Here is a 13056-nt window from a genome sequence, read left to right as displayed (position 1 = left end):
AAAGAAATCAAAGATCTAAATAAACAGAGAGATGTACTGTGTTCATGAATTGGGAGAAATTCAATTCTCCCCAAATTGATACACATATTTTAATTCTTATGGAAATTCCAGCAGGATTTTTTGTAGATATAGAAAAGATCATTCTAAAGTTTATTTGGAAAGGCAAAGGAATTAGAATAGCTAAAACAATTCTGAAAAAGGAAAACCCATCTACCTAATTTCAAGACTTATTATATAGCCATAGTAATCAAGACTGTGGTACTGGTGGAGGGATAGACACATAGATCAATGGAACAGAAGAGAAAATCCAAAAAAGAACCACACAAACATGTCCAACTGATTTTTGATAAAGATACAAAAGCAATTCAATAGTAGAAAGACAGCCTCTTCAGCAAATGGTGCTGGAGTAGACATCCATAGCCAAAAATTGAACCTCAACCTAATTCTCACACTTACACAAAAATTAACTCAAAACTGATCATGGACTTAAACGTAAAACATAAAACTATAAGACTTAGAAAAAAACAGAGAAGAAAATCTTTAGGGTCTAGAGCTACAGAAAGACTTCTTCTACTCTACAACAAAAGCACAATTTACAAGAGGAAAAATTGATAAAATGCACTTCATCGTTACATAAACAATTTTGCTCTGCAAAAGACCTTTTTAAGAGGATGAAAAGACAAGCTACACACTGGGAGAAAATGTCTGCAAACCACATATCTAACAAAAGAGTCGTATCTCGAATATACGGAGAACTTTCAAAATTCAATAGTGAACAGAAACTCAACAACAAAAAACAACAACCTCATTCAAAAATGGGCAAAAGACTTGAATAGACATTTTGCCAAAGAAGATACACAAATGGCCAACAAGCACATGAAGAAGTGCTCAACATCACTAGGCAAATACAAATCCAACCCACAATGAGTACCACTTCACACCTATTAGGAGGGCTATAAAAAACATCTGCCCCACACTCCCCAGAAAATAACAAGTGCTGATGAGAATGGGGGAACCTGGAACCCTTGTGCACTGCTGGTGGGAACATAAAATGGTGCAGCTGCTGTGGAAAACAGCACGGTGATTCCTCAAAAATTTAAAAATAGAACTGCCACAACATGGATGAACCTTGAGGATATGCACAGTGAAATAAGTCAGTCTCAAAAAGACAAATACTGGGAGCCGGCCCCATGGCCGAGTGGTTAAGTTTGCATGCTCCACTTCGGCAGCCCAGGGTTTTGCCGGTTCAGATCCTAGGCGTGGATCTAGCACCGTTCATCAAGCCATGCTGGGGCGGCATCCCTCATAGCACAACCAGAAGGACCTACAGCTAGATTATACAACTATGTACTGGGGGGCTTTGGGGAGAAGAAGAAGAAACAAAAAGATTGGCAACAGATGTTAGCTCAGATGCCAATCTTTAAAAAAAAAAAAGACAAATACTGTATGATTCCACTTATAATCAGGTAACTAGAGTTGTCAAATTCATAGAGCAAAAAACCATAGAATGATGGTTGCCAGGGGCTGAGGAAGGCAAAGTTATTGTTCAACGGGTATAGAGTTTCAGTTTTGTAAGATGGAAAGAGTTTTAGGGACTGTAGGTACAACAATGTGAATGTACTTATACTATTGAACTGTACACTTAAAAATGTTTCAAATGGTAAATTTTATGTTGCATGTATTTTACCACAATTAAAAATTTAAAAAAAACCCTCAATAGTAAAAGAGCAAACAATCCAATTAGAATATGGGCAAAAAGACATGAAGAAACATTTCTTCAACAATATACAGATGACAAATGAAACATGAAAAGGTGTTCAACATCACTAGCCATAAAGGAAACAGAAAGTAAAATCACAATGAGATATCACTGCATGCCTACCAGAACGGCTAAAATAAAAGGCAGTGGTATTATCAAAAGTCGGTGAGGATGAGGAAAAACTAGATTCCTCCTAAGCTGTTGGCGGGAGCATAAAATGGTAGTCACTCTGGAAAACTTGGCAGTTTCTTAAAAAACGAAACACACAACTCCATATGACTCAGCAAGTGCAGTCCTGGGGATCTGCCCCAGACAAACGAAGACTTACGTCCACAGAAAAACGTGTGCATAAATGTTCATATATATTTACATGTATATTTATATATGTACTTAATATCCACTATTATCTTTATAGGTGGGAGTTATAAATGCTACCATTTTTATAGATACAGAGTGAAGTTTGGAAAAAGTTAATTGTTTACCAGGGCCCCACATCCCAGGCAAGTGGTAGCACCAGGACTCAAGCCTAGATCACGATCCCAAAGGTAGGGGTCTAAAGATCCCATGTGTGTGTGTGTGTGTGTGTGGGGGGGGGTGGTCTGTCTTTAAAAAAGTCGGCGCATGAAAAGGAAATCATATCCTAGCTCATTAACCAACTGACAATACTTACTTTGAATATCGAACCATGGGGGCACAGACTTTTACCAGCTGCCCAGAATGAAACATTTCTATGGGATCTTTTTTTCTTTCTTGACATGTTGTGGTTTGTATGCAATCACTCTTCATGAATACAGATTTGTTTCAAATCTGAAAAAGACAATCAGTTTGCATGGAGAAAAGGTACTTTCGTTAGATGAATTCCCATCGTCGTAACAATTTCAATTGCCAAGAACAGATTTTTTTCATCAGACTTACGGGCTCAGGAGTCTTTTCAGCTTCTTTTCACAGTATCGAATAGGAAACTACAGAATTCTGCCTCTATTTATAAGTCAACTGATAGTTTTTAGCACACTGTACAAAATATGCTTGTTCAAGTCAAACGCTACCAGTTTCAAGTTCTATATTAACTCACTATAGTAACATTTTCTGCTCAAATTAATAACTGCTCATGTGGAAACGTGGAAAATGACAAGTTTTTCTTCTAGAATACCATGTTACGATTTTTCGTGTTACTTTTTAATTTTTCCATGTTACTTTGTTTGGCATTGACAAGCCAAGAAATTTGATTTGAATCACTTCATATATAATACTGTGTATGTCTGGTAGTTTGAAATATCTTCTTTTATCCAGGAATGTTAAATGGCATTCATAGAACCACTTTAAGTAGTTAGCGTTTCAAACCATATACTGGTATGTTTAATGTTCATTCTTATTCTCAAATCCTCTTCTTTGTATTTGAATCAGAAGATATGTTTTATCTTTAATTATTTTTAGAAATTTAAATACAGTATTATGTAGCGAAAATCAGCTGTAATTACACAATTGCATAGTAAATCACTTTTATACCCAGAGGTACAAGTGATTAAATTAGGTAGTTTATAAGTATTTTACAGTTGCTCTACTTAACATCCTATAATTTAATAGCATTGGCTGCTTTCCATATTCCAGTTTTTGGCCTTAGTAACTTAAAAACAGATATGGGCCAACTTTTGAAAGGCCTAATTGCTCAACATGCAATTTACCTGGCTAATCCTGAAAGTACTGATATAACCTAAATAGAAACCACTAATTTCAACTTCCTTAGGTAGACTACACAGCTAGAATAAGAGAAACTAGTTTTACTGATCACTGTTCAATCAGTCTGACTTAATAAAATCTAGACAAAGTTACAAGCTTATCTTTTTTAGTGAAAATTCATGATTAGAAGGACACAGGTAAAGTATAAAGCAACAGAAAAGTAGCTTTCTTTTCATGAATCAGATTTATTTTCTCTTGCATTTCATATCCTGGTTATGCCATCACCATCCATCCCTACTAACTCAAGTCAGACACCTGGGGCTTGTCCTCCACTTCTCCATCTCCCTCAACTGTGTCAACCCAGTGGTACCTTTAAGTCTTGGGCACATCTTCATTGCCCCAGTTTCTGTACTCATAATCCCCCATCTTGATGACTCTGACAATCTTCTCTGAATCCCAGCTGACCTTATTTACCCACTACACCCTAGACACTCCTCTGTTATCATATGCATTTGCAATTACTTTTATAGAGTATAACAACACGTCTGTCTCTTCTTGAGTTTTTGAGGGCAAGGATGTGTTTTTATTCATATAACAAATATTAAGTTCTTGCTGCAGGTGGGAATACAGAAGAAAGTACACTTCCTGTGTCCTCAAAAATGTATTAGGGAGTTACATACATTTATATAATAATAGCTCTCATACACACACACACAGTTTAAGCATTGTGAAAATAACTGTCTAGAGAAGTGAGGGAAGTCATCAACAGTGGAGGAAAAGCTTGAGCAGACACTACATGGGAGATGGAGGAGTGCCTGGTTACAGAGCACAACACATATAAAGCCTTAGCAACATAAAAATGCTTGCTGTTTTCAGTGAACCATTCAGTGCTTGAACTGTAACTAGACTAGAGAGGGAGAGGGCCTCGACAGTTATGAGCCTTACACGTTAGGTTAAAATTCTTTAGATTTTATACTATAGGGCCTTGGTCCTCAGCCATTTTTCCTCCTCTATGGGTGATTTTTACGTATGCGCTCAACATGTGCATATGACATACTTCCATGGGTGTACCAGATATTTTTGTACAGGCTGTCTCTCCTTGTATATTAGTTGTAATTGAAATATTTGAGCAGGGAAATGACATGATCAGATTTCCGATTTAGAAAGATTTCACTGGGGGGGGGGGGTTGGGCTGTTAGCAAAATACGAGTAAGGAAGCCATTGTAGTAGTCCAGGCCATGCATACTGAGTACCTAATCTGGGACTCTAGGAATGAGGACAGAGGAAAGAGAACACACTTAAGAGCTTCTTAGAAATACAAATAAGCTGGCAAGATATTTAGGAGGTATAAAACACTTGATGACAGTGCATGTTATATAATAAGAGAGAATTCCAAGATGATGTGTACACTTTTGGCTTTAGAGACTGGATGGCATTCCAACCAAGGATACAGAACCAGGAGGAGGAATAGGTTTTGGCAGGGAAACATGAGTTTACATTTGGGCACACCAAACCTGAGGTGCTCATGGGATTTCCAGGTGGTGAGGCCTCATAACTGGTTATATAGATAGAGTACTCAAGAAAAAAACTAGAGATGTAGATTGAGTCTTGAACTTTTAGGTAATAAGTTGAAACTAAAAACACAGACAAAGTACTTAAGGATGCCATATCTCACAAGAAATCCTTAGAAGTACCAACATTTAAATGAAAAGAGAAAAAAAAAAGAATGCAAAGGAGACAGAGAGAGGAACTCCAGAGCTGGGAGGAATAAACCTGAAAAGTCATAGTCAAAAACCAAGAAAGGGGAAAGTGTTGTCACAGAGGAGGGAGGGGACACGCATCTTAAACATCACAGAAAAGTCAAGACTAAAAAGTGTCCAATGGCAACTAGCTCATTAGTGACGTTAGCAAGAATAATTTCATTCTTATTCATTCTTGTAGTCTCAGTACATGGCACAAAGGAGGCCTCCCTCAATGCATATTTGCTAAATGAATAAATCAGTAGTTCTCAACCTTGGTTGGACATTACAATGATCTGGGGAGTTTTAAAGAATCAAGATGCCCAAACCATATCCCAGATCAATTAAATGTGAATCTCCGGGCTTGGGATGCAGGCCATCAGTGGTTTTGAAAGCTTTCCAGGTGATTTCAACTTGCAACCAAGCTTGGGAATAAATCCACTCACTCCAAAGCACCTGGTACAATTGTTTGTTTAAATGGGTTTCTGCCTTACCTATTAGCTCCTTTGGGAAAAGAGAGGGATCGAGTCTTAACGTTTGTAAACTCACGCTGGTATGTACAGTACAGGCTCAAAGCTCTTCATTGAATGAGCAACTCTTCTAAAACCTTCCAGTGTAAAAGCCAAGCAAAGAAAAACAACCCATAATCCAAAGATAATGCTTATTCATCATTAACATTAAAAAATTAAGAACAAATTTTGTGTATTATGGATCACGAAACCTAATGTGAGGCTGAGCACACTGCACTTGGCAATTTGTGTGACCTCCATTCAGAACAATCAATCCTATTCACACCATGACTGAGATCAAACAAATTATATGAAGGAGAAAGCACAATGCAGTGTATCATGAGACTTGCTCACTTCAGTTGTTATGAGTTTTTAATGCGTTTAGATCTATAAAGTACTTAGAAGAGCATCTGGCACAGGGTAAGTACTACTATAGTACCGTCTTGAAATACTGTTAGCAGAAATCAAGAGACCCATGTAGATCTAGAATTGCGAAAATTGGTTCCCTGTGTACATACCTGTTGTACACAAAGGAAAAGATATATTACAGTTTCTTTTTTTTCCGAAGAAATGCTTAGCCTTCTTGCACACGTGTGGCTGACCTGTTCATTTATCAGTATTTATCTTGGGAGAAATCGAGGTGAATAATGCAGATGGATCAGCGGAGAAATAACGCGAACTAACTCGACGACTTTACAGCTTCAATACTGTTAATCTGTGATATGGAACATCCATCAGTTTGTAATAAAAGGCCTGGCGTCGCTCATAGCACGTGGCTGAAACTGAGAAGAGGTAGAAGAGGCATGAGGTCGCGGTCTCAAGGGAAAGAGGGCAGAAACGGAGTCCCACTTGTCTTTTCCTGGTTCAGTCTTCTTCATCGACTCTCGGCTCTCCCTATTACTCATCCCTGGCAAACTGGCCTCCCCACCCTTTTCCCGCTTGCTTTACCCCAGGACTGCGAACCAAGACGTGTGACAGATAAAGCTGGCTAGCTACTAACTCCCACCCGCTGTGCTTGTGGAGGACAAGCCAAGAGCCCGGCAACCTCGGCTCTCCTCTCCTGCGTCCACCGAGAAGTCCCAATTCTTGGGTTAAATACTTGCTTTAGAGAGAAGCGCGGCGGCCACGTTCCGGAGCCCACCTTCTCTTCCGCCCGGGTAAGGGCACCAGTCCCAGGGGGGCGGCGGGAGACGGAGGGAAGCGCCGGCCCCGCGGCCAAGGCTTCCCCGCTGCGCTGGGCCCTCGGCGCCCGCCCGCCCCAGGACCCACTCAACTCGCGGCCAGAGTCAGCGCAGCCGCCGCAGCCGAGCCGATGCACCAGGCCGGCCGGGAGCCGCAACCTGGGCGGAGCGGGCGGCGCCCAAATTCTGCGTCATCAGCCGGGCGGGGCGGGCCCGCTGCTGACGCCATCACCCCGGCACCTGCCAACATGGAAGGTGGCGACGGCGGCGTTGCTGTGGCTGGCCGTGGGGCTCTGGGCTCTGGAGCGGCTGCAGCGACCGTCCGGGAGCTCCTGCAGGACGGTAAGGAGTCAGGGTCTGGCCGGGTCGGGGGCCTGGGGGGCTGTCCTGCTCCGCACGTCGGCCCGGGTGGGGGACTCAACCCGTCGCTTTGCAGAAAGTTTTCCAGTCTCGACGTGACCACTCCCCTCCGCCCGGCCCCCCGGCGTCTGGGTGCTGGCTTCGCCAACCTGCTTCCAGGGACTTGTTGCCCCCTTCCCGTCCGGGTGTCCTGGGGACATCTGATTTCTGGTTGCTCCGCATTTCCACTCTACCCTCCGCGCGCCTGCGGCTTCCCTGCTGTCCTGGGCCCCGCACCCGGTGCCCCACGTTGGCAGCCTCTGTCTGCTGCCGTGGTTCCTGACGAAAGGGTGAAGCAGTCGATACCATGAAAAGTGTGAGAGCGCAGACGCTTACTGAGAGAGGGCCTCATTTTTAGGTAGAGTTGGAAATATCCCCTCTGTTAACAGATTCTTGAACTACACAGGTGGCCCCACTTGCAGGTTCATTTGTTTGTTTTTGCCCACAACCATACATGGGGGAGGGTTCAGAGCATTCGTTGCAGCTGGGATAAACCGTGTGTATTGTCAGGTTTATTGATAGTTTTGGAGAGAAATTGCTAGAAGTAAGAAGATGGGTTAAACAGAGAGCATTTGAGAAGCACATTAAATTGTATTATTAATCCAGTTAACATGCCCCAGATACCGTATCCTTCAGAATAAAGTTCAAATTCCTAAGACCCTTCTTGTCTGTTCTTAATTTTATTCTCTAATGGTCATCACGTTCTAAGTTGTATTAAAATAATTTGTATACTTAATCTTTTCTACTGCATTGTAAAACCATTTTTTAGATCCCACAGTGTTAATAATATTACCTTTGCGTACAGTAGGTGCAGAATAAGTGTTTTTAAAATTGAACATCACAGTGAGAAGCTTGTGCACATAATTTGAAGACCAAAGTTGGTTGTAAATGAATGAAATAAAGTTCGAGATTATTGTTTTCTCTAACTATTGTATGTTTTATTATTGCCCTCACTTACTTGCCTTCTCCTGGTAGTTTATATACTTTTGTCAGAACTTAGTTATTATGTTGTTTTCTGAACTAGATGGTATTAGATTCTCCAGGTTAGGATCTCTGCTAATGCATCTTTGTATCTCAATTTAAATGCAATTTAACCAAGTTTTGAGCTCCTGATGTATGTGCAATTCACACCCTGGAGTAGCTCACCGGTTCAGTAGGGGAAATAGTCTTGTAGAGCAATAAAGTAGGCACTGTAATATGGTGTTGTAAGGGTAGCAGTAGAATAGTATACAAAGTAAAACATTAATACAGAGGAGGATGATAACTGGGAGTGGTTAAGGGAGTGTCAGGAAAGGCTTTCTAGATGAAGTTGGTTTTGAAGTGTAAATAGAACTTCCCCAGGTGAAGAAGTGGAAGAAACAACACGTGCCAGACATAGGTATATATTGCAGTAGGATGCTTTCCAGGAATTGTAATCAGTTTTTGGAGAGTAAATAGTCCTCAATTCTGCCATTTGGATTTTCCTAGTTAGCTCTCTTTCCCATCTTCCACAGTGATTATTTAAATCTTCTTTATTCTTTTAAGCCTCTCCTTTCAAGCTCAACAAATGACTTTCTACTTCCCTAAAAAAAAGAGAATCCATCAGATGCTCCATTTCTTGCCATCAAACCTATAAACCTAACCTAACCCTAACTATAAACCTAACCCTACAATCATCCCTTTTTCCCCCTTGCATTTCCATTTACGATGCAAGTGGAGTCTCTGCTGCTTCCTAAGGACGGTCCCTCCTCTTGTGCTCTGAATTTTCTTCTTGTCTCATCAAGGACTCAGTCACCCTCATTCTGTGCCACTGAAATTGCTTTCCCAGGGTGTCCAATGACTTCCTTGTGGATAAATCAAAAGGACACTTTTTTGGTTCTTATCTTACTTGTAAAAGGGGTTGGCTTCTTTCTTGAAATACTTTCCTCATGTGGCTTGTGAGTTCCCTGCCTTTTTAAAGAATTCCTTAAGTGTCCTTCTCCAGTTTCCTTTAGATGCTTGTCTTCTTCAGTTTGCCCCTAAGTCAGTGGTTCAGAACATTCCTTAGCAATTAAACATTTCCATCAGGAACAGCGATTCACTGTCAGGCATCTGCTAGTGATAGAGGATAAGATTGATAGGGTTGGTGAGCAGATGCATTGTTTGAAAATTTGTGAGGAGTTTCTGATGTGCTTCCTATAGGAATGCAAAAACTATGAAAGGGAAGCATCCTATGACTTTTCTCTTTAAGGACAGTCAGTCCTCAGATGCCAAATCCTGTGGCCGGTGTTCACCCTTTATTGTGTTTGATCTTTGTAAGCTCTTTGACACTACTGACCGCTGACTTTCTTTGAACTCCCTTCTTTTGGTTTTTGCCATTCTCTCTTGTTTTTCTTTCTCTCCGAGCACTCCTTAGTCTCTTTGATTGCTTTCACTTTTTCTGTCTACTCCCCAAACTTTTGGTGTTTTCCTGGCTTCTGAACTCTATCTTCCCCATTTCCCTCCTTTTTTGCCTTCTAAAATTTCTTCCTAAATCATCTGGTCTTTTTTTCATGGTTTCAAAATTAAATTACTATCTATACCCACAAGTACATACATATGTGGTCCTCACCTCTCTTCTTAGCTATAGAACTGCTGCCTACTGGGCATTTCTATCTTGATAGTGAACAAGCACTACTGGTTCTACATTTAAAAGCCTGCATATGAACAAATAGTACCAGTTCTACATAGGAAAAAAATGGAAGGAATTTTTCTTTTTTTTTTGACCCCTCTACCCCAACATTTTCCTCTGGTAGTCTCTTTTACTGTTATTGTATGTGTGTAGTTAGATGTGTGTTTGTTCCCCATGTTGATTATGAGTTCCATGGAGGCGGGATTTGTTCATGTTCATCTTCATACAAAGATGGCTAGTGGTCTAGCTTAATGCAAAGCTGAATGCCCTATGTCAGTTACTCAATCAAGAAACTTGAGAATCATCCTCTACTTCTTGTTCCATCTAATCACCCATTTTCAGCTTGTCTCTAAGTCCTGCACATTATACTGTCTAGATAGTTGTCAAATTTGTCACTTCCTTGACATTCTTAGTGTCTTAGGCCTTTATGGTGTCACTTGGGCTTTAACATAGCACCTTACTGGCCTCTGCAGCTCAGTTCCATGGGTGTGCTAGTAAACCAGCTTTCTAGGAAAATAGGACAAGCCCTGATTTTGTAGTGTACGCCAATTTCCATGGTATAAATACTCTCACCATGGTCAATTTTAAGATACCTACATGTGATGTCGACTGGCTCACACGATTCCTGAGTACTTTACAGTTGGCTCTCAGGAGCCAGTACGAGCCAGCTCCAGCACACCACTGTGTGACTAATCCCTTTTCAGTCATCCTCCATACGGTTGCCAGAAACTGTTCCAAACCTAAAGTGGACAGTGCTCTTTCTCGGCTTTAAAACCTTAAGTGAGGTATAGTCTGAACATTTTGGATGTCTTACCAGCGTCTTTTCAGACTGCCCCGCAACCTTCCTTTCGAACCTCAACTCCTGTCATTCTTTCCCCTTTCTGCTCAACACACAGACTCTGTGATCTAGACATCCTGAGGTCTGTATTCCTCTTATTTTTCAAAATATGCCATGACATTTGCTGCCTCTAAACCTTCCCATTCTTGGAGTGGCCTTCTCCACTTGTCTGCCTGGCAGGATCCTTAATTCTGAGAACTTCTTGGCAAACTGGAAGGAAATGTGGTTCTCAGAATTAAGGCCAAAGGAGCAGTTTCCTTCTTTCACTCCACTCTGCTTTGAGAGGAGTCAAGAATGAGTCTTTGCTTTTAACAGAATGATATTTCCAGCTGATATATAGATTAATTAATTCATTCAACCAGTATTGAGCATCTGACATGTGGCAGGCATTGTTCAGGCTCTAGGAATGTGGTAGTAAATAAAGTAAAAAAAAGACCTTGCCCTCATGGAGCATACATTATAGTGTTTATGGACAATTGAAGTTTTCTCGTAAGTGCTCAACCCTGCTTGTTAGTTTCGTGATGTCTGTCAGGGCAGTCTTACCTGTGTCTACCGTGATGTCTGTCAGGGCAGTCTTACCTGTGTCTACCGTATGGCTAGGAGATGGCGGTTTACACCTATGTTTAGCTCACTTCTACGTATCTATTTTTAACTTGTAATTCTCTCCATTTTTCTTTCACTCACTAATTTGTGAATTTCTTTAGAGAAAGATTCTTAACATTCAGCATCACTTCTTTTTCCTGTCTATTGAGGGACTATTTTGAACACAGTTTCTCTTTCCATTTTCTTATTTCACCCATAAATCCTAAATTTTAATACTACTTATATGTTTGTATTTGCCTATTTCTATTTAAAAAAAAACATATTCACTTGTTTATAACAGTGTTTGTGCATTGATCTAGAGATATCGGAGACCATAAATATCAAAGATAGTCAATTTTCCTGTTGTCATTGTCAGTGACCTTGTTTTCTTGCATTAAAGGCTATGGTTAGTAGTTCCTTTTTAGTCTTTTACTGGGTGATTTCCTTTTGCCTCATGATAAACATTAGCTTCTAGCACTGTAGCATGCTGGTTCGGTGTGTGGGCTCTGCAGCTAGACGGCCTGGGTTTAAATCGCAGACAGTGAGGTAGGGAGAAGTTGCGTGCTGTGTCTCTGCCTGTCTCTTTGTCTTTGAAATGGGAAATGTGATAGTTCCAGCAGGGTCATGTGAGGATTGAATGCGTTAATCAGTGTTAAGTGCTTAGATCAGTGCCTGGCACATAGTAGGCACTCAGTGAACGTCACCACCCTCTTCTGCTGCTGCCTCCTTCTCTGCCTTCTCCTTTGTAGCAGAGAGCATGCATGAGAGGTCCTGGTGTGTAGAAAGACCTCAGATATGTTAGCTATGATTGTAATTGTTCTGTTGTTTAGTATCTGTGGTTTACTGCAATGTAATTAACACTTAAAGAGTTCTCTCAATTTTTTCCCCAGAGTGTTATAGTGCTTTTTTAAACGAAGACTTTGATGTAAAGACTTATACTTCCCAGTCTATTCATCAAGCTGTAATTGCTGAACAACTAGCAAAACTTGCCCAAGGAATCAGTCAGTTGGATAAAGAACTACACCTACAGGTAATTCCAATCTTCTGGATCGTACACATTATTCAGCCTAAAGTGATAATTTATCACTTTTATAATCCTTTTACTATTTAACCTAAATGCATATTTACATGAACAGATGTATAACTTACCCGTGTGGCTTATTTTTCAAAGTACTTTTTTTTTTAGTGAGGAAGGTTCACCCTATGCTAATGTCTGTTACCAATCCTCTTTTTTTTTTTACTTGAGGAAGATTAGCCCTGAGCTAACATCTGTGCCAGTCTTCCCCTACCGTATGTGGGATGCCTCCACAGTGTGGCTGATGAGTGGAGTAGGTCTGCACCCAGGATCCAAACCTGTGAACCCCAGGCTGCTGAAGCAGACTGTGTGGAACTTTGACCACGTGGCCACATGACTGGCTCAAAGTACATTTTTGAAAAGTTTTCTATAAATTACTTTTTGTTAGTGGAAAAACTAATATACCTACCTCTCCAAAACCTTTTATTCATATGTTGTTTTCACCATCTTACTGATGTGTGATGAATATAGGTGGGCAAGAAATAGGATGTCTTTGATAAAGATAATAGAAAATGGAATTTTGGAAGTACAACAGTGTGAATAAGAAAAACTGGGATGTTCACATTGGCAGTTAACACTTTATGAGCACAAAGTTTAACATTTGCTGAAATTTCAGAAAGTTGACAAATTTGTGGCGATAGAATGCAATATGGGGAATTGGGAGATGC

General features: G+C 40.6%; 2 protein-coding genes across 2 annotated transcripts in view; one reads left to right on the top strand and one right to left on the bottom strand.

The window, feature by feature from the left end:
• Positions 1-6466, bottom strand: part of LOC124243915 (uncharacterized) — a 56643-nt gene extending 50177 nt beyond the window's left edge. Inside the window, 2 exon segments of the mRNA XM_046670012.1 lie at positions 2430-2566; positions 6203-6466. Of these exon segments, the coding sequence (XP_046525968.1) occupies positions 2430-2545 (116 nt within the window). The 5' untranslated portion in view covers positions 2546-2566; positions 6203-6466.
• A 614-nt stretch (positions 6467-7080) lies between these two features.
• COG5 (component of oligomeric golgi complex 5) overlaps positions 7081-13056 on the top strand; it is a 336800-nt gene continuing 330824 nt past the window's right edge. Inside the window, exons 1-2 of the mRNA XM_046670005.1 lie at positions 7081-7207; positions 12204-12343. Of these exons, the coding sequence (XP_046525961.1) occupies positions 7114-7207; positions 12204-12343 (234 nt within the window). The 5' untranslated portion in view covers positions 7081-7113. The remainder of the gene's footprint in view (positions 7208-12203; positions 12344-13056) is intronic.

This window comes from Equus quagga, chromosome 8, assembly GCF_021613505.1.
Source record: "Equus quagga isolate Etosha38 chromosome 8, UCLA_HA_Equagga_1.0, whole genome shotgun sequence".
NCBI lineage: Eukaryota > Metazoa > Chordata > Mammalia > Perissodactyla > Equidae > Equus > Equus quagga.
This window is presented reverse-complemented; position numbering and strand designations above follow the sequence as displayed.